The 22130-nt window shown below is 44.1% G+C and overlaps 1 protein-coding gene across 1 annotated transcript in view; it reads right to left on the reverse strand.

The window, feature by feature from the left end:
* The window catches only part of LOC106576170 (cadherin-like and PC-esterase domain-containing protein 1), an 81511-nt gene that overhangs the window by 21055 nt on the left and 38326 nt on the right, over positions 1-22130 (reverse strand). The window contains exons 9-14 of the mRNA XM_014153135.2: positions 20909-21073; positions 20651-20755; positions 18781-18935; positions 17544-17614; positions 14810-14996; positions 13851-14028 (exon numbers count right to left, since the gene is read on the reverse strand). Coding sequence (XP_014008610.2) covers positions 13851-14028; positions 14810-14996; positions 17544-17614; positions 18781-18935; positions 20651-20755; positions 20909-21073 — 861 coding nt within the window. The remainder of the gene's footprint in view (positions 1-13850; positions 14029-14809; positions 14997-17543; positions 17615-18780; positions 18936-20650; positions 20756-20908; positions 21074-22130) is intronic.

Here is a 22130-nt window from a genome sequence, read left to right on the forward strand (position 1 = left end):
TACACTGATTGAGTGATGATTGTTTCCCATAAGGTGGAGTTACTACACTGATTGAGTGATGATTGTTTCCCATAAGGTGGAGTTACTACACCGATTGAGTGATGATTGTTTCCAATAAGGTGGAGTTACTACACTGATTTAGTGGTGATTAAAGGTGGAAACAGAGACTTGTGGAGAATTGGAGGGAATATGTAGTGCTGTTCTTCACATTTGGGTGATCCTCAGTGTGATTGCCAGGGCTATGCCTGCTGCTGAACAGTATTCCACAGTCCACACCGCCACATTGGACATGCTTGGTGTTACCATAGCGATGTGTAAAAGCAAAAGAGCGATATTTACGCTTTGATGAGAGGGAGGATTTTCTTGGCACACGCAGGGCCTAAACATTCCATCACTGTCTAAGACCTCAGATATTCCATTATAAGCAAAAGTTCTGAAATGTATTGTATTTTGTCATTTTTATCGATTTGTGTACATGATAGATATTGAAGCTTGTGTATGTTCATAGTAACGAGAGCTATAGGTTTTGGCTAGTCAAAGTGAGATAATTCATACGTAAGTTATTGACTGGTTAAATTAGGTTGTCATGCGCTCCATTTACATTGGGATAGAACACACACAGAAACAAATGCACACATTTCCAATAACCAATTTAAAACATGGTTTACAGGGCCTTTGTGGAGGGGGGGGGGCACGCCCACACATCCACCCTCTGATCAGAACAACAGTACACAACTCATTACCAGTTTACAATACCACCCAGAAACAATGCCTAATGAGGAAACAGACGCATACAGGAACATATGTAGAGGTGTGTGTGCGCAGTGTGAATGAGAGAGAGCGAGAGCGAGCGAGAGAGAGAGGCAGACAGAATCCGAGAGAAACAAGGGGGAGTCAGATGGAGAGAAAGGGGGTTAGCAGAAAGAGAGATTGAGATGGATGCTGAACAAGAGGCTAGAGGCTAAGGGAAGAGGGTATGAAGTAAAGATTGAGAGTCTGTGAGTGTTATGTCAGCTTATGTACAAGTGATCTCTAATACTACATACTACTGTATAATCAAACTGCAAGGTAAAACAAAATGCATAGCACAGCTGGAAAACAGATCCTGTGATAGACTACTCTCTCTCTCTCTGTGTGTGTGTGTGTGTGTGTGTGTGTGTGTGTGTGTGTGTGTGTGTGTGTGTGTGTGTGTGTGTGTGTGTGTGTGTGTGTGTGTGTGTGTGCATGCCCACATTTGTGTGCGAACATACATGCATGCGTGTTTGTTTATATGCTTGCTAATGTGCCTTAAAACTCAAGTGTGTTTTCCTATGTGATAATGTGCGTTAAACTATACAAGTCACTCTCCCTGCCAACACAATTCACACCCACATCTTATCATTATGGTTTCCCTCCACTAAGAGCTGGCCTCGCTTCTCCTCAGACGACATTCCCATTTCCCTGAGCCAGGAACGCTGCCGGGGACACCACCAGGAATAACAGAGCTCCAGGAGGGACGGCATAAAGCCTAACTGCTCCATCATGACCGAAGATCGGTCATGTCCTCATGACAACCATGACAACCATCCTCGTAAAACAAAAAAACAGCATTTAACTGTGGAACAGCAAGGAGGTCCATGCATTGATCTAGAGGGGAAACAGGGGAAAGAGAAATAGTGAGAGAGTGATTGAGCGAGAGAAAGACAGAGGGTGAGAGGAACAGAGGGGTGAGAGAAGAGGGAAGACAGAGAGTTGTGTTCGTTCCTGGATGATGATGTTAGGAAAGTTACGGTTTCGGGAATCCTATGTTTGCCAGGTGAGCGATATTCCCAAATTAGGATATTCCCTCATAGACAGGTGCTGGGAGAGTTAGAGGAGCGGGAAATTAAGTCAGGGCAGTGGGAATGCGGGTGTTGCCAAGTTTACATAAGTCTTGCTCTCTGGACCTCAATGTGCCCCCAGTCACGAGGAAACACACCGTTACCACGATGACCTTCATGGACCAGACAACCTATTGCCTGTGTGTGTGCGTGCATACGTGAGGTAGTAGGTACAGTACTAGTCAAAAGTTTGGCCACACCTACTCATTAAAGGGTTTTTCTTTATTTGTACTATTTTCTACATTGTAGAATAATAGTGAAGTCTTCAAAACTATGAAATAACACACACACAAATCATGTAGTAACCAAAAAAGTCTACTATATTTTATATTTGCGATTGTTCAAAGTAGCCACCCTTTGACTTGATGACAGCTTTGCACACTCTTGACATTCTCTCAACCAGCTTCATGAGGTAGTCACCTGGAATGCATTTCAATTAACAGGTGTGCCTTGTTAAAAGTAAATGTATGGAATTTCTTTCCTTCTTAATGCATTTGAGCCAATCAGTTGTGTTGTGACAAGGTAGCGGTGGTATACAGAAGATAGCCCTATTTGGTAAAAGATCAAGTCCATATTATGGCAAGAACAGCTCAAATAAGCAAAGAGAAACGACAGTCCATCATTACTTTAAGACATGAAGGTCAGTCAATCTGGAAAATTTCAAGAACTTTTAAAGTTTCTTCAAGTGCAGTCGCAAAAACCATCAAGCGCTATGATGAAACTGGCTCTCATGAGGACCGCCACAGGAAAGGAAGACCCAGAGTTACCTCTGATGCAGAGGAAAGAGTTAATTAGAGTTACGAGCCTCAGAAATTGTAACCCAAATAAATGCTTCACAGAGTTCAAGTAACAGACACATCTCAACATCAACTGTTCAGAGGAAACTGCGTGAATCAGGCCTTCATGGTCAAATTGCTGCAAAGAAACCACTACTAAAGGACACCAATAAGAAGAAGAGACTTGCTTGGGCCAAGAAACACGAGCAATGGAAATCTGTCCTTTGGTCTGATGAGTCCAAATTTTAGATTTTTGGTTCCAAACTCTGTGTCTTTGTGAGACGCAGAGTAGATGAACAGATGATCTCTGCATGTGTGGTTCCCACCGTGAAGCATGGAGGAGGAGGTGTGATGGTGCTTTGCTGGTGACACTGTCTGTGATTTATTTAGAATTAAAGGTACACTTAAACAGCATGACTACCACAGCATTCTGCAGCGATACGCCATCCCATCTGGTTTGCGGTTAGTGGGACAATCATTTGTTTTTCAACAGGACAATGACCCAAACACACCTCCAGGCTGTGTAAGGGCTATTTGACCAAGAAGGAGAGTGATGGAGTGCTGCATCATGACCTGGCCTCCACAATCACCAGACAGTTTGGGATGAGTTGGACCGCAGAATGAAGGAAAACAGCTCAGCATATGTGGGAACTCCTTCAAGACTGTTGGAAAAACATGCCAGGTGAAGCTGGTTGAGCGAATGCCAAGAGTGAGCAAAGCTGTCATCAAGGCAAAGGGTACAATGTAGAAAATAGTAAAATGAAGAAAAACCCTTGAATGAGTAGGTGTGTCCAAACTTTTGACTGGTACTGTACCTCTAGTTGCTTCAATCTTTCTCTGTATCTCCTAAATATCTTTACATACTAATAGGTTAGAGCAGCTGTAGGGCTCTATGAGGGCATGACTGTGGGTGTTAACCCCTCGCTCTGAATCACAGACCCCTAAATCATCCCACCCAGTATGGCCCTGTCAACAGCAACAAAACACAGCCCTGACACACACACACACACACACACACACACACACACACACACACACACACACACACACACACACACACACACACACACACACACACACACACACACACACACACACACACACACACACACACACACACAGAGAGAGAGAGAGAGAGAGAGAAGCTAGAAAGACAAGTGTTAGAGACAGAGAGGAGGGTTTCAACATACACAGGGTAACAGGGGGCAAGAGTGGGGGGGTCCTCTAACCCAACAAAGTTATTTACCCCCTAAAAGATAAAAGGACAAAACCATTTTATGAATGTTTCTTAGAATGTCTATCACCCCTCACCCTCTCTGACTGATCAAACCAGATCAAACGCAGCAGCAGCGATTATTTTGATTGGACTGAGGGGGACTAACAGGAGTTTTAATGAGGAGACCCATCTCCCCCTCTTCCCTCCGTCTCCCCCCCTCGCTCCCTCCTCTCCCGTATGATAACACAGCGGGGCGCATAAAGTCAGCCATTGTCTGAGTGAAGTGGCACACTCCTGGGTTGAGCGAGGGAGGAGAGGGGTGGAGGGGGGGGTAACAGAGACAGCTTCTGTGGATCAGCCCTGGGACTGGGCCTCGGTGGAATTCACAGCTGCAGCACATCAAAGAGCCAGACTCCCACCAAGACCCCCTGACAACAACACCAGGAAATCAATGCTTAGTTTCCCTCTATGAGACGGGATACGGATAGGTGTGGAGACCAGGGTTGGGAAACTGGGACAGAGGCGTGATCTCGCCTGTGTTGATGGAATGGGAAGTGGAGGGTTGAATGAGACGGTAATGGAATAAACTGAACACGTGTCCAGCCATAACAGTGGACATATAAAAATATAAAACTATGTGTGGAAGGGCAGTCCTCCTTCTGTAGTAACAGAAAGTGCTCCTGGTTGGACTTTCTCACTGGTGAGTGTACCAGTCCTCATAAGTGAGGCATGGCTGGTCATAGAACACTACAGACGGAGGATTGGATACGAGACAAGGAAGCTACTCTAGACTATTGAGATCCACCCTCAGCCAGTTTCCCATTCCCACCTGTGGCTATCAACATAGCTAGATAACCAAGCAGCATCAGACAGCCAGACAGCCTGCTGATATGAACACTGAAGCCCTGAGCCTTCACATGATAGCACTTCAAAAGCCCCACACGCATCAATGGAAGCCCTGTTCTAGGAAGCCCTGTTCTAGAGCCCAATTCTCCTGCCCCCCGTGTAGGATGAGTGGACACTCCCTCATTCTCTCTCTCTCTCTGACCCACGGAGGTAGAGAGTGAACGACTAGAATTTGAGCGGAAGAGGGAAGCAGATGAGATAGTAGTTGTTATCAGAGCGTGGTTGTCACTGAAAGGGAAAGGGAAAGGGGGATACCTAGTCAGTTGTACAACTGAATGCATTCAACTGAAATGTGTCTTCCTCATTTAACCCAGAGAGGTGCAGGAGGTTGCCCTTGTCGACATTCACGTTTTCGGCGCCCGGGGAACAGTGGGTTAACTGCCTTGCTCATGGGCAGAACGACAGAATGTTTACCTTGTCAGCTCGGGGATTCGACACCGGCCAACGCTCTAATGCATGGCAGATCGATAGACAGGGCAGGTTGCAGAGCAGAGAGACCTGTGTCGGAGGTCAACGAAAACACCATCACCTCAGAGAAAGTGTCAAATACAAAAAGGCACATCAAAACAGCAGCACAAGACAAAGTACAACATTGCACAAAGCAGCGGACCCCATATTGGACTGTCGGAGTTCCACACACGTTGACAACCCCTCAGTTGAAACACTATTTTGCACAGCGTACGTGTTGTGCAACTCTGAGCAGCACATTGGAGGGTTACATCAGCTTAAGAGTGTGAGCAACCACATCTGAAATATCCCTCAGTAAGAACATAATACTATGGATTTCCTGTCCTATGGGTAGAACACATAAATGTGGGGACTTGTGGTACGGAGAGGGAGTTTATACTGGGTTTGCCTTGGGGTCACCGTGCTAACGACTACACCAGGCCCTCTCACCAATCAGCCCTCGTTATTCCCAAAACACGACATAAGGCTTTGTCCGATGCTATTTAAATCATGGTTTGGTACGTTTGACACTACATACATTCCCTCACCGTCTTCATGATATCTCCTATTTAAATAATCTATTTTATAATAGCAACTTCAAGCAAGAACCAAAACCCTCCTCAATATGGTGGACATATTGCAGAACCCTGAAGGCCCTTTTCTCACTGCTGTGCCTCAGCTGGTCTAATTAACAGGTGATGCATTCAGGTCACTTTGATTTGGAGAGTCCCTAACCTGTGTTTCAAAATAAATAAAGAGAGGGGCTGTATGGTGATATTAGAGAGGGTGGGGCCAGGGGGACTGGGAGAGAATGAGGGATATGGGAACGTGCTCCGGCATTAAAATAATTCCTCTCCTTTGCCACTTTGCCACTCTCCTCTCTGATCTCTTAATGGTTTCCACATCATGGCGTACATGAGGGGGTGTGGTGGTGGTGTGAAACTGTTTGCCTGATTTGTGAATATATGTCTGAGCATGAATATGTGTGTGTGTGTGTGTGCATATGACAATTAGATTCCTTCACTTCTAAACGGCAAATAAATTAATTCTCACTAAGCCAAGCGGATCAGGAGGAGCAATGTAAAGTTGTGTTTCAGATCAAACAATTTGCTATGCTAGACAGGCCCTGAAATGTGGTTATGTCTGCGTGTCACATTCATGCACCAAGAATGCCCATCAAATGCTGTGGAAATATAATTATTTCAGACTGCACTTCAAGGGGGAGATGCTATCGCTTGCTAAAGTCCCTCTGGCATAGCATGAGCTTGTAGTGGCCTTATAGTAAAGGGAGCCAAGAGCAGAAGTAAGTTGAGTAATGAGAGAGAGAGCGAGAGAGAGAGAGAGAGAGAGAGCAAGAGCGAGAGAGAGAGCGAGAGAGAGAGAGAAAGCTGGGGTACTAGCCATCTTTGTTGATATAGTGAGACAAATCAAATCATCATAACACAGATAGACAGAGGTCTTAAGTCACGCAGACAGATCAAGCGGTCTGCCCAGGCAGGATGCTGAGAATACTCCATCACATGAAGGATGAGAGGAATGGAGGGATGAGGGCGGAATAGAGGGGATACAGGGAGGAAGGGGTTCTAGGAGCTTCTGAACCTCTATCCAAATGGAGTGTCCTATATGACAGAGAGAGGGAACTTACTGTAGCTCACCTTCCATTCATATTCAGTCACCTCCTAAATTATTGGCACCCTTGATAAAGATGAGCAAAAAATAAATCATACAAACACGGAGCTATATTATATGTTCGGGAAAAAAATGGCACCCATGTTGACCCACACCCTTCGTCCTCCTTTCATGTCAGTGCAAGGTGATACAGCTGGGTGTAGGAGTATGATGGGTTGGGGTCACAGGGTTGGATGTGTGATGTGGGTCAGCAGCATGTCCCAAATCTGCTTCTAGCATGTCTGAGAGTAACCCCTTCCTGACTGGTGGCTGATGGATGAGATAGAGGAATTGGACGGTGGTTGTGATTAAAATACTGAGCTATAATGAACGCTAAAAAACACACACTTTGGAAAATTAGAGAAGTATATTATTTTATACCAATCCAATTGCTCAGAGTAAAGGATTTTGTTTAAAAAGTAATAAAACAAATTCTCAAAAAAGAATTCCTGAAGATTATTATAAATACATGTTTTATTTATTTTATTTTAAAAAATTGTAAAGATCATCTCAGTTTAAGGAACTGTATTGTGGCCTTCCATGGCTTCCTGTTTCACTGGGGTATAAAAATGAGGTAAAACTCAAATAAAATCCATTTGTAATCCATCACCATGGTTCATAAATCAGTCAATGGGTACAAAAATAGCTACAGTTGAAGTCGGAAGTTTACATACACTTAGGTTGAAGTCATTAAAACTAATTTTTCATCCACTCCACAAATGTCTTGTTAACAAACTATAGTTTTGGCAAGTCGGTTAGGACATCTACTTTGTGCATGACACAAGTAATTTTTCCAACAATTGTTTACAGACAGATTATTTCACTTATATTTCATTATATCACAATTCCAGTGGGTCAGAAGTTTACATACACTAAGTTGGCTGTGCCTTTAAACAGCTTGGAAAATTCCAGAAAATGGTGTCATGGCTTTAGAAGCTTCTGATAGGCTAATTGCCATCATTTGGGTCAATTGGAGGTGTACCTGTGGATGTATTTCAAGGCCTACCTTCAAACTCAGTGCCTCTTTGCTTGACATCATGGGAAAATCAAAAGAAATCAGCCAAGACCTCAGAATTGTTTTTGCAGACCTCCACAAGTCTGGTTCATCCTTGGGAGCAATTTCCAAACGCCTGAAGGTACCAAATTCATCTGTACAAACAATAGTACGCAAGTATAAACACCATGGGACCACTCAGCCATCATACCGCTCAGGAAGGAGACGCGTTCTGTCTCTTAGAGACAAACGTACTTTGGTGCGAAAAGTGCAAATAAATCCAAAAACAACAGCAAAGGACCTTGTGACGATGCTGGAGGAAACAGGTACAAAAGTATCTATATCCACAGTGAAACGAGTCCTATATCGGCATAACCTGAAAGGCCGCTCAGCAAGGAAGAAGGCACTGCTCCAAAACCGCCATAAAAAAAGCCAGACTACGGTTTGCAACTGCACATGCAACTGCTTTGCTGCAGGAAGGACTGGTGCACTTCACAAAATAGATGGCATCATGAGGCAGGAAAATGATGTGGATATATTGAAGCAACATCTCAAGACATCAGTCAGGAAGTTAAAGCTTGGTCGCAGATGGGTCTTTCAAATGGACAATGACCCCAAGCATAATTCCAAAGTTGTGGCAAAATGGCCTAAGGACAACAAAGTCAAGGTTTTGGAGTGGCCATCACAAAGCCCTGACCTCAATCCTATAGAAAATTTGTGGGCAGAACTGAAAAAGCGTGTGCGAGCAAGGAGGCCTACAAACCTGACTCAGTTACACCAGCCCTGTCAGAAGGAATGGGCCAAAATTCACCCAACTTATTGTAGGAAGCATGTGGAAGGCTACCCGAAACATTTGACCCAAGTTAAACCATTTAAAGGCAACGCTACCAAGTAATAATTGAGTGTATGTAAACTTCTGACCCACTGGGAATGTGATGAACGAAATAAAAGCTGAAATAAATCATTCTCTCTACTATTAGTCTGCCATTTCACATTCTTAAAATAAAGTGGTGATCCTAACTGAACTAAAACAGGGAATTTTTACTAGGATTAAATGTCAGGAATTGTGAAAAACTGAGTTTAAATGTATTTGGCTAAGGTGTATGTAAACTTCTGACTTCAACTGTATTTATTTACCACTATTAGGACAATAATTAATACGTTTAAAACCACTGGAAAGTGGTATTATTATAAAATAATAGTATTATTAGTATTATTACTATAAAATAATACTATAAAATATTAATCCCAAATGTTTTTGAGCATTCACTATAGCTTTTATACATGGTATTATACATAGTATTTTTTGCTGATCTTTATCAATGGTGCCAATAATTTCGGAGATGACTGTAATATCCACATTAGATATGATAATAAGCGTCATCGTAATGAATGTCATCTTTTTTGACTTTGCCTAAAGGGAATCACAACCACCATCCTATCAGTCCATCAGCCAGGAGGGGTTACTCTCAGACGTGCTAGAGGCTGAGTTGGGACTGGGTGTATTGGCGAATGGAATGCTCTTGACACACACACACACACACACACACACACACACACACACACACACACACACACACACACACACACACACACACACCCCTGTGACCCCAACCCATCATACGCCTACACCCAGCAGTATCACCTTGCACTGATATGAAAGGAGGACGAAGGGTGTGTGTCTATTCCTCCGCAACGTCCTTGTTCCCAAGACGAGTAAAACACCTGTAACCTTTACCCCCCCCACCCCCCACCGAAGGGGTCACCAGCTGTGTGGGTGTGCATATGTGTTTAAGTGAGTGTATCAGCTGTGGTGGGGTATGATCAATGAGTTAGAATTTTTATTTATTTATTTCACCTTTATTTAACCAGGTAGGCAAGTTGAGAACAAGTTCTCATTTACAATTGCGACCTGGCCAAGATAAAGCAAAGCAGTTCGACAACATACAAAAACACAGAGTTACACATGGAGTAAAACAACATACAATCAATGATGCAGTAGAAGAAAAAAAAATAAAAATAAGACTATATACAATGTGAGCAAATGATGTGAGATAAGGGAGGTAAAGGCAAAAAAATGCCATGGTGGCAAAATAAATAAAGTATAGCAAGAAAAACACTGGAATGGTAGATTTGTAGTTTGAAGAAAGTTCAGAGATAAAATATAAATAATATGGTGCAAAGGAGCAAAATAAATAAAATAAATAAATACAGTAGGGGAAGAGGTAGTAGTTTGGGCTAAATTATAGATGGGCTATGTACAGGTGCAGTGATCTGTGAGCTGCTCTGACAGCTGGTGCTTAAAGCTAGTGAGGGAGATAAGTGTTTCCAGTTTCAGAGATTTTTGTAGTTCGTTCCAGTCATTGGCAGCAGAGAACTGGAAGGAGAGACGACCAAAGGAGGAGTTGGCTTTAGGGGTGACCAGAGAGATATACCTGCTGGAGCGCGTGCTACAGGTGGGTGCTGCTATGGTGACCAGTGAGCGGAGATAAGGGGGGACTTTACCTAGCAGGGTCTTGTAGATGACCTGGAGCCAATGTGTTTGGCGACGATTATGAAGCGAAGGCCAGCCAACGAGAGCGTACAGGTCGCAGTGGTGGGTAGTATATGGGGCTTTGGTGACAAAACGGATGGCACTGTGATAGACTGCATCCAGCTTGTTGAGTAGGGTATTGGAAGCTATTTTGTAAATGACATCGCCGAAGTCGAGGATTGGTAGGATGGTCAGTTTTACGAGGGTATGTTTGGCAGCATGAGTGAAGGATGCTTTGTTGCGAAATAGGAAGCCAATTCGAGATTTCACTTTGGATTGGAGATGATTGATGTGAGTCTGGAAGGAGAGTTTACAGTCTAACCAGACACCTAGGTATTTGTAGTTGTCCACAAATTCTAAGTTAGAACCGTCCAGAGAAGTGATGCTGGACAGGCGGGCAGGTGCAGGCAGCGATCGGTTGAAGAGCATGCATTTAGTTTTACTTGTGTTTAGGAGCAGTTGGAGACCACGGAAGGAGAGTTGAATGGCATTGAAGCTCGTCTGGAGGGTTGTTAACACAGTGTCCAAAGAAGGGCCAGAAGTGTACAGAATGGTGTCGTCTGCGTAGAGGTGGATCAGAGATTCACCAGCAGCAAGAGCGACATCATTTATGTATACAGAGAAAAGAGTTGGCCCAAGAATTGAACCCTGTGGTACCCCCATAGAGACTGCCAGAGGTCCAGACAGTAGGCCCTCCGAATGAGGTACAGTGGACAATGTAGGACAGTTCACACAGTGTTTGCGCAGACCCAGACCCCTTGTAGTAACCCTGAGGAAGCATGGGGAGGACAACCATAGTAACACTCCCATCACCAAGGACACAAAGCTGGCATACCAGCCACACACATACACAATTACAAAGGGACACATTCTATCCTATATATAACCAGTGTGAGGATGTGCATGTGTCAATGAGAGAGAGAGAGAGAGAGAGAGAGAGAGAAAGAAGGAGAGATAAAGAAAGAAAGAAAGAAAGAAAGAAAGAAAGAAAGAAAGAAAGAAAGAAAGAAAGAAAGAAAGAGAAAGAAAGAAAGTAGAGAGAAAGTAGGAAACAGGTCAGATGTTTACCAACACTGATGAGGAATTAGTGACAGTTAGACACATAATTAACATTAATCTCACAGGCCTACAGCAAATAGCACCAGGAAATTATTGGTGGCTGTGCTGTGTGAACAATTTGCCAAGGATTCAGTATGTTTTTCCTCTTTTCTCTCGTTCGCTTCAGATCAAAAACAGGACGACATGTTCTATGGGAAAGGATGGTTTATGCCTGCTGGGATGTGAGGACTGCTCGGTGACCACAATAACAATTTGGGAGACAGTCAGCTCTTCCCAATGGACCATAATAACCACAGCCCTCACACTACCAGCAGGGGAGAACCATCAGGAGCTGTTATGAGCTGTGTGTGTGTGTATTTATATAGTATGTGTGTGTCCAGATGAGGGTCAGAAGTGGTTGCCCGTGTGTGTAAGTATGTACGCGTGTTTGAAGCATCATAGTGGAGAGTGGGGTAAATTGAGCCAAAGGGGTAAATTGAGCCACCCTTGTTTCTAGGAAACCATACACAAAGTTAATCATTTCACCAAATATTTAGGAAGAGGTCATCATTTCATGGAGTCTGAAGGGAAAAACCACATGGAAAAAGAGGTAAGCAAGTTAGGTAAAAAAAAGAAGATTTTCACCAAATCAAAATAATTTACCATGTTAGAAGTTCCATGACGCTTTTATTTAAGCCAAAGTAGATCATTTTAAGATTGTTCTACACATCAGTTTGGGTCTCTATAAGCTTCAATATGAGGTCCTAAACCTAGCATGAAAGTGCATCCTTGTATCTGTGTGGGCTAATATAGTCCAAATGTTTGCCATAGGGTAAGTTGAGCCAATGGCCATGGGGTCAGTTGAGCCAATGGCCATGGGGTAAGTTGAGCCAATGGCCATGGGGTCAGTTGAGCCAATGGTTGAGCCAATGGCAAGTAGAGCACATTTACATATTTTCTTGTAATGGAAGGCATTATCGCTGGGATATGAGGTAACACCAGGGCCTAGGTTAAACGTGTTTTTTAGGTGTGTTAAAAGATGGTTAAAATTATTAAAAGACAAAGTGATTGTGATTCAGTACAGAGATTTAATTTACCCTGCCCCGCGGCTCAATTTACCCCATAAGTTGTACCAAGAGACCACTTTTTGGGGACAAGCTATGTTTTCAAAACTGTAATGTTAACATGAATTCTTATTATTTCCAGGGATAAACAACATCCTAAAATCTATGTAGATATTGTTAGAAATAATACTATATTTCCCTTTACCGAGTGATGCTGAATGTAAATAATTGACTCAACTTACCCCACTGTCTCCTACTGTTTCTATCACTGTAATGTCTCAAATCTGAAATCTCCAGAAATGCTCCTCCTCTTAACGGCTCATATCCCTGCATTGATTGGTCAGCTAAGGGTCCGCTCCATCAACCCTGCCCCGCCCCGGGACACCGCCCCCCTCATACCCAAGATGCATTATGAGATAGGGAGGGAGGTTTGGAGACTAGTGTGAGGGGGGGGGGGTCAGGTGAGGGGGAGACAGAGTGTCCTGAACCACATCCCAAATCCCAAACTCTTACTGGGGTGTGAAAGCTCAAATATAGCCCCTGCCACAGGATCTCATGCGAACATCAGACCCTCTCAATCCCTTTACGGCTCCCGCCGACCCCGCTCCTCCACATTCCAACGGTAATCTGGAAAATACTGGCTTCGAAATATCAACCAACCGTATCTCGACACGGCTGCTGCTCCACTGCCTCCCGACGCCATTCGTGGCCGTAACCGACACTAAACTTTACACAGACCAGCCGCGAAGGCTCCCTCGGCGAAACCCAACCGCCGACATGACAAATGCTGTAAAAACGAAGGAACCGCACCGTTCCTTCTCCACCGAATGAATTGATTTTCCTTTGTTTACATGCTATGAAACTTGTGTTGGGTTCCAGACCAACATTGCTCATAAAAGGAAACACTTCACATGCTCAGGGAATTGAAACCATGGCTCTATAAAAGTCAATAGTGCGTCTCATTTGAATATGGTAAGGGATAATAGGGAAATTGTATTTTGTGTTCCTCTGACGTGGTCCTCCAGTAAAGTCAGTGAACCCCAGACAGGAAGTCACTCTTGGTTAACTTGATGGGGAAAATGAAGTCCCACTAACTTTACATTTTTACCTTGTTTTACTCATAATGGAAAAGAAGAAAAACACATCTTAGAGTGCTGATCTAGGATCAGTTCCCCCCTATCCATATACAGTTATTCATTATAATCTAAAACCAAACACTGATCCTCTATCAGCACTCCTAGTCTGAGACTTTGTGAATACGGGCCCAGGTCTCTGACAGTGCTTGTCCATCTGTGAGTGTATGTTAGTGAGTTACAAGCATGTAGAAACACCCTGTCCGCACCACCTACCTGCACGAAGCCACACATCACATGCTCCCCAAACATGGGCAGGCTGGGCCGGCTCTCGCGGTACATGTGTAGAGTGTATATTGTCATGACGACTGGCTCGGGCTCCGTGGCGGCCGACTCGTCCGTCACTAGGATGTTGATTATGCTGTTGCCCAGGCCGACCGGGTAGTTTGCCGTTCTGTGGAAAAACAGAAGCAGAGCTTCTCAGAAACAATGTCCAGAGAGGTCCAGGGAGACGAAACACACATAAGCACAAGCACACACACAGAGCGAAGAGATGAAAACACACACAGGATGGTGAGAGGAGAGGGCAGGGGGCTGAGGGAGATTTTAGAATCATTCCTAAATGTCACGTTTAGCGCTATGTGTGTGGCCGTCTTACGTGTGTGTGTGTGTGTGTGTGTGTGTGTGTGTGTGTGTGTGTGTGTGTGTGTGTGTGTGTGTGTGTGTGTGTGTGTGTGTGTGTGTGTGTGTGTGTGTGTGTGTGTGTGTGTGTGTGTGTGTGTGTGTGTGTGTGTGTGTGTGTGTGTGTGTGTGTCTGTCTGTCAGAGGTCAATCCTCTGACCCCAGTGCTACTGAGTCTAATGGGTGCTAATCAGGGATTGGCTGCCGAGATCAAAGCTGCAGACATAAGAAACAGAGTTCTACAATCACACAGAGTAGAACTCAGAATGACATGGAAACATCCTCTGACCAAAACACCCCGGACTGAAAACACACATACCCAGATTTCAGATGCTAGAACTAACTTACATCTACTGTATATTATAGACCTGAAGACTGGGCAGTTGTAAGCAACATAGGACAAGATCCATTTAACCTACAGTATGAAAGGGTCTGTTGGAGATGTAACTATATGACTGTTAACACCTACCATCTCACTGAATGTGACCCAGGATACAATTGAAAGCCCAGCGTGTGACTCACAGGGTGAAAGGTCATGGCTGGGAGGGTCTCACCTAGGTCCTCTGTGCTCATCCAGGTGTATGTGACAGGCTGGGCTGATGGGCTCAGGGCGGAGGCGTAGGGTCACCACGTCAAAGGGGACCTCAGCACGGTAGTCCTTCACCCAGGGACTGAAGGGGGGGCTGAGGGTCAGAGGGGGGTCTGTGTACAGTTGTCTGAGGTGGGGGTCCACACAACGCTCTGATACATACCACAGGGAGAGAGAGAGAGAACAGATTATACACAGATAAAAAGGCTTGCACACGTCACACCGTACGTGGATCTAGTGTTCATCTGCCGATCGTTCAGCGCGCTGTGTTTTAGGGACCCCCCTCTGTATTTTTCATGTGACTGTACATGCAAAATTGGTGCGCACTCTAAATTACGTTCAGAGGTGTTAAGTACTCTCTGCCAGCAAACGCCATTGGTGTGTCTGAGCCCAAAGATATTCAGAATACTGTTCACATGCATGCTCAGTGTGTGTGTGTGTGTGTGTGTGTGTGTGTGTGTGTGTGTGTGTGTGTGTGTGTGTGTGTGTGTATGTACGTGCTTATTATCCCCATTCAAAGAGATTAAAGTTAAAGACATTCACACCAACACACAATTATGTAATGGGAGGAAAAATGTTAATACACACATAGAGGAATGTTAATAACAAGGTCCACAGTGTTGAACACAAGCCCAGAGAACGCTCTCTTTCTGTGGAGGCAATTGACTCTGGTGTGTGCCAACCTCAAGCAGTTTGCAGATTCAGGGGGCACAGTAGGGCCACCTACCCACCCTCCCAGCCCAAATTAATATTTTACCTCGAACACTGCAGCAGCTTAATATTTTACCTCGAACACTGAAGCAGATGCAAACTCCTTCTGTGCTCTTTTGTTTTTGCGTGAGGCTACATCAAGTTTCCCAGGGAAGCTGGGAAGCGAGGGGTAGCTGTGAACCCAGCTGTAGCCAATTGCATGATTGTGTTTATGAGTCTGTTATTACAGAATGTGAAACAATATTGTGTATGTTAACTATGGCTAACTATTGCATGATTGTGTTCATGAGGTGTATGTTTACTGCTTTTCATTAAATCATGTATGGCAAAAAATATTCTTATGGCCTGAAATACATGTTAATCATATGGGCAGAATATTGTAGCCAAGGCCTATATGAATTCGTTAATATGGGTATATAAAGTGTGGTGCCTTGAAAGCGCCTCAGCTACAGCATTTGTTTGTCTGAAATGGTACAGTATGGCTTTTTAAATGCCGCCACGAAACCTTCTCTGGAGATAGTTTCAAGCGCCACTGAAGGGCCATACTTGTCGGTAGAGGAATGCCGCTTCTTGAAGCGGGGCTAAAGTCCATCACTAGGCAACCAAAACTGTCAATCAAATTGTCTCGAGCTCCCTGCAAGCGGCCTGCCTCTCCGCTGACTGCGCGCAGACCACTCACTCATAAAAAGTACTTTGAAGTTCGTTAAATACAATGACTTTTAGTGGAAAGACAACACATCTACCCTACCATTATTCTGCCATACCAAGCAAAAAGGCAGTAACTGCTCATTTGGTCGAAAATGAGTTAATGTAATTTTTTATACATTAAATACATGCTTAATTATGTGGACAAGTATACTGCCTCTATTGTATTGCGTTTGGGAGAAAATTGGGCTCATATTAGGAGTAACTGCATAAAGTTACTGTGAAACCAAGGTAAATAAAAGCAATTTTTCTCAGTTCCACGATATGCTAGGTCGGGCAGTGTTGTTGTCAGGGAAACAAAACCGAACATTCCATGCCAGAGGAGAATTTTACTACCTGAAAAGGTACAGATGCTTCTGATGCGGCACTGTTTTTTTTATTGTCTGAAAGGTTATAAATTGTTGCGATCGACCCGTTAATGTAAAGGCGTCTTATGTATGAAAATTGTTCGGTTAACTTGGAGATAATGCCGTCAGTGAGGGTTATGCGACCTCGGCATTCGAAAGCATCATATTTGGTGCACTTCTAGAAGGACTTATTTGCGGTCTGTCGTTCCAGTTTGTTGGTGTAGCTTTCATGCGCCGGGATATTTTTCCACGTACAGAGGATACATTCGGGTTCCATTGCCTGTTCTGCTCCTCTGAGAATATGAATAATGAGGGTAGCAGTGCAAGATTATTTTAAGCAGAATATTTGGATTATTAGCATAAGAAAGACTTGCAATTCGATTGCTGGACTTGCAATTCATAGCCATCCATCCAATCTTTTTTTAATTGAAATGTCGGCCTTTTACGAGATACATTTTTTCTGCATTAAATGTTTTATTTTCATAACTGATGAGTTATGCTATAACCTATAGATAACATTCTGCTCATATGAACACATTTATTTTAGGCCATATAAAGAAAAGCTATGCATGATGTAATGGCAAGTATCAAACAAAAACCACATTGTTTCACATTCTTTAATAAAAGACTCAAACAGAAATAGGCTATATAGCTGGCTTAACAGTTTCCCTGCCAAATAGGCCTATAAGGAAACTAGATGTATATCGACAACATTGAGTGAGCGAGAGGGTCTCTGCTAGGTGTAGTACCTTCCACAAACAGTTTTGCTCTGAAAAAAGACAGTAAGCCTCCCAGTGTGGAGCTCTGGTGAACTCAGAGCGTCACACTTCAAACCATTGAGATATACAACATTCTAATTCCAATCCATTTCTATGCATCCTGTTGGTGAGGTGCTCCAGAGCCAGCCAATTAGCCTACACCTGAGCAGTGCCTCACCTCTGTCTCCAGGGAGGTCCTGGGAGCCTGAGTGTTGGTCCCACCCGGTCTGTGTCTCTGCCTCGTTGGTCCTATGGGAAACATGGAAGACTGTCATTATTTAGAAAATAAATGTCCCATTTGAACAGGGATTAATGGGAACATCCACTCAGTCATTCTGAGGACTTTCCTTGCAATAAAAAAACAAGAGTGATGACAGACTTTAAGCTCTCTAATAAAAGGACCTTTTTATAAGTAGTTCAAGCACATTCACAGTCTCACACAAACCAACTGCACAAATATGGATATAGTAAAAACACACATATGGTGATCAAACACACACACACACTTTCCTGGTCAGCGTCAACATTCCAATTGGTTCCCTTCTGGCCTATACGAGGTCCAGAGGTGATTATCAACACTTGTTATAACCCTCACCCAATCAAAGTCAACTATACTGGCTGTTCTCCAGACACGCCCTCCTTTTTCTCTAGCCTGATAAACTCTCCCTTTTCTTCTTCTCTAGGCCGTCATTGTAAATAAGAATATGTTATTAACTAACTTTCCTAGTTAAATAAAAGTTAAATAAAAAAATGATCCTCCATCCCCGTTTTCTCCATTTCCCACATCCAGCACCCTGTTCCCCCTTCCAGTCCTCTTCCAAACCCTTCCATCACCAACCCCTCCTCTACCCCTTACCATCCCCATTCCTCCACTACCTCCCATTCTTTCTTCCCATCATGCTCATAATTTCGCCTGGTTCCCTGCCCGTGAACGTGCTACATGTTCCTAGCTCCGTGCTCAGCACCAGAAGTCCACCCAGCCCGAGGGCAGAGGGAGGCTGTGTTCTGAGTGCCAGCAGCCCAGCTCTGTGCCACAGCCATGGGAAGGATGGGAGGAAGGATGGGGCCCGCCAGTGGAGCCAGCCAAGCAGGGATTTAACCTAATTATGTTCCAGTCTGAGTGGAATGGGCATGAAGCTCCTCTCTCCTGCTACAGCCAGACTAACGTACATGCACCAAATCAAGGGATGCTTAGGGGAGGTTGGGGAATGAAAAACATCCTTCAATTCAGCCAAGCTTTATTCCCCCCAGCCCAGTCATTTGTTTGTTCAATTGTTTGGTCTATCCTTTCCAAATATATGGAGAGTAAGACAACACCAAAGGGATAGAGCAAGGTAACAGAACCTCATGTGAACTGATTGATGTGTGTGTGTGTATATGTGTGTGTGTGTGTGCACGCGCACGCTTGTGCTCACCTGTAAGTCTGGTTCCTCTGCTCTGTATAATGAGAACAGACTCTGTCCAACAATGCTGAGAAGTGCCGCCCACTCCCAGACTCCTCTGCTCTAGGGAACGATCGAAACAGAAAGTCTTGGATAGGAGAGCGCTCTGGAGAAGCTGCAGGATAAAGCTGGATATAGACAGGTTTTCAGTTACTGGGAATACAGACACTCTAAATAACATGATTACAATCTGGAACCACTGTAAGTGTTCTGTAGCATTGATTACATTATGCTTTTCAATTAATCTGGTTATATTCTATACAGTGCATTCGGAAAGTACTCAGACCCCTTCCCCTTTTCCACATTTTATTACGTTACAGCCTTATTCCAAAATGGATTATATCAATGTTTCCCCTCATCAATCTACACACAATACCCCATATTGACAAAGCGAAAACAGGTTTAGAAATGTTTGCAAATGTATTACAAATAAAAAACTGAAAAACCTTATTTACATAAGTATTTAGACCCTTTACTATGAGGCTCAAAATTGAGCTCAGGTGCATCCTGTTTCCATTGATCATACTTGAGATGTTTCTACAACTTGATTGGAGTCCACCTGTGGTAAATTCAATTGATTGGACATGATTTGGAAAGGCACACACAGATGTCTATATAAGGTCCCACAGTTCCCAGTGCATATCAGAGCAAAAACCAAGCCATGAAGTCGAAAGAATTGTCCGTAGAGCTCCGAGACAGGATTGTGTCGAGGCACAGATCTGGGGAAGGGTACCAAAAAATGTCTGCATCATTGAAGGTCTTCAAGAACACAGTGGCCGACACCATTCTTTAATGGAATAAGTTTTGAACCACCAAGACTCTTCCTAGGGCTGGACGCCAGGCCAAACTGAGCAATCAGGTGAAAAGGGCCTTGGTCAGGGAGGTGACCAAGAACCCGATGGTCACTCTGACAGAACTCCGGAGTTCATCTGTGGAGATGGGAGAACCTTCCAGAAGGACAACCATCTCTGCAGCACTCCACCAATCAGGCCTTTATGGTAGTGGCCAGACGGAAGCAACTCCTCAGTAAAAGGCACATGACAGCCCGCTTGGAGTTTGCCAAAAGGCACCTAAAGGACTCTCGAACCATGAGAAATAAGATTCTCTGGTCTAATGAAACTCTTTGGCCTGAATGACAAGCGTTACATCTGGAGGAAACCAGGCACCGCTCATCACCTGGCCAATTCCATCCCTACAGTGAAGCATGGTGGTGGCAGCATCATGCTGTGGCAGGGACTGGGAGACTCGTCAGGATCAAGGGAAAGATGAACGGAGCAAAGTACAGAGAGAGATCCTTGATGAAAACCTGCTCCAGAGCGCTCAGGACCTCAGACTGGGGTGAAGGTTTACCTTCCAACAGGACAACAACCCTAAGCACACAGCCAAGACAATGCAGGAGTGGCTTTGGGACAAGTCTCTGAATGTCCTTGAGTGGCCCAGCCAGAGCCGGGACTTGAACCCGACCAAACATCTCTGGAAAGACCAGAAAATGGCTGTGCAGCGACGCTCCCCATCCAACCTGACAGAGCTTGAGAGGATACCGTCATACCCAAGAAGACTCGAGGCTGTAATCGCTGCCAAAGGTGCTTCAACAAAGTACTGAGTAAAGGGTCTTATGTACTTATGTAAATGTGATATTTCAGTTTAAAAAATGTTATACATTTGCACAAATTTCTAAAAACCTGTTTTTGCTTTGTCATTATGGGGTATTGTGTGTAGATTGATGAGGGGAAAAAATGATTTTCGAATAAGGCTGTAACATGACAAAATGTGGAAAAAGTGAATGGGTCTGAAAACTTTCCGAATGCACTATAACAGAGGGTAATGTGGAATAGAGGTGTACCAGATCAAATGGCCCTGGTGTCCTCAGCTGACGGAGGAACTGGAGGAGGAGGAGAGTCTGGTGTTCTGGTAGACAGAGACCGTATGTCCCCCCACAACCACCATACTGACCAGAAACACACAAAACAAATTGTGAAGGTTAATGGAATTATAATATCCATAAAACTTTCTCTCTGAAATTGTCATGTTAAAAGGAGTCCATTGTCATTGCCCTCATAGCATTGAGTGCTTTATTAAGTTAAACACGGTTGTTTAGTACCCTCTGTCCATCGTCTGTCTCAGTGTGTGAAGGGCTCTTCAGACTGGCCAGTCCACTGTGTGCTGGGAGCAGGAAGAGAAGAGCATCTTCCAGGATGAACTCTTTTGTGATCTGTCCGTCAAACCCTGGGTCCCTCAGCCCATCAAAGTGCAGGTCAGTCTCAGCCTTTCAGACAGAGATTAAGGGAAACTTTTAGCAATGGCTTTCATTAAGGGACTGTACTGAGAGTAAGCACGTTCTGCCACCTAGTGGATACATTAGTTATCTTAATACCTTAGGAAATGTATGAATGGATGCCAACACAATGACCTGCTCCCTTCCCTCTACCCTGACTCACACTTAGAGGTATGAAAGTATTGGAGAGGTGTAAGCAATGAGTGGAATTCAAGGAAGGAATTAGTCACATTAAACCGAGACATGTTGCTCTTCCTAAGATGAGTACATGGAACAGGCAATACCGCCTATAGAAGGAAATATCATCATGTTTATTGGTGGCTCGGGTTATAGGAGTGGAACCAATGGACACCATGTTTGGAATCTGGAAAAAGGGGAAGGCATCTCTGGGTCAAACCAATTCAAATACTTCAAGGCAGGCCCTTTAAGTGTAATGGTTTTTATAACGTGACTAGTTGTATCACTCAGCAGTGTGCATGCGTGGGTATGTGCGTGTGTGAGTGCACATGTGTGTTTGTATGCAACCCACATGTATGCAGCACAGCAGCTAAAATACTGACTCTCTCTTCTCTGCTCAACTCTGAAGTTACACTACATGACCAAACGTATGTGGACACCTGCTCGTCGAACATCTCATTCCATAATCATGAGCATTAATATCTAGTTGGTCCTCCCTTTGCTGCTAGAACAGCCTCCACTCTTCTGGGAAGGCTTTCCACTAGATGTTGGAACATTACTTCTATTTAGCCACAAGAGCATTAGTGAGGTCGGGCACTGATGTTGGGCGATTAGGCCTGGCTCACAGTCGGCGTTCCAATTCATTCCAAAGGTGTTCGATGGGGTTGAGGTCAGGGCTTTGTGTATGCCAGTCAAGTTCTTCCACACCGATCTGAACAAACCATTTCTGTATGGACCTCGCTTTCTGCACATAGTCATGCTGAAACAGGAAAGGGCCTTCCCCAAACCGTTGCCACAAAGTTAGAAGCACAGAATCGTCTAGAATGTCATTGTATGCTGTAGCGTTAAGATTTCCCTTTACTGGAACTAA

Source organism: Salmo salar, chromosome ssa17 (genome assembly GCF_905237065.1).
Source record: "Salmo salar chromosome ssa17, Ssal_v3.1, whole genome shotgun sequence".
Lineage (NCBI taxonomy): Eukaryota > Metazoa > Chordata > Actinopteri > Salmoniformes > Salmonidae > Salmo > Salmo salar.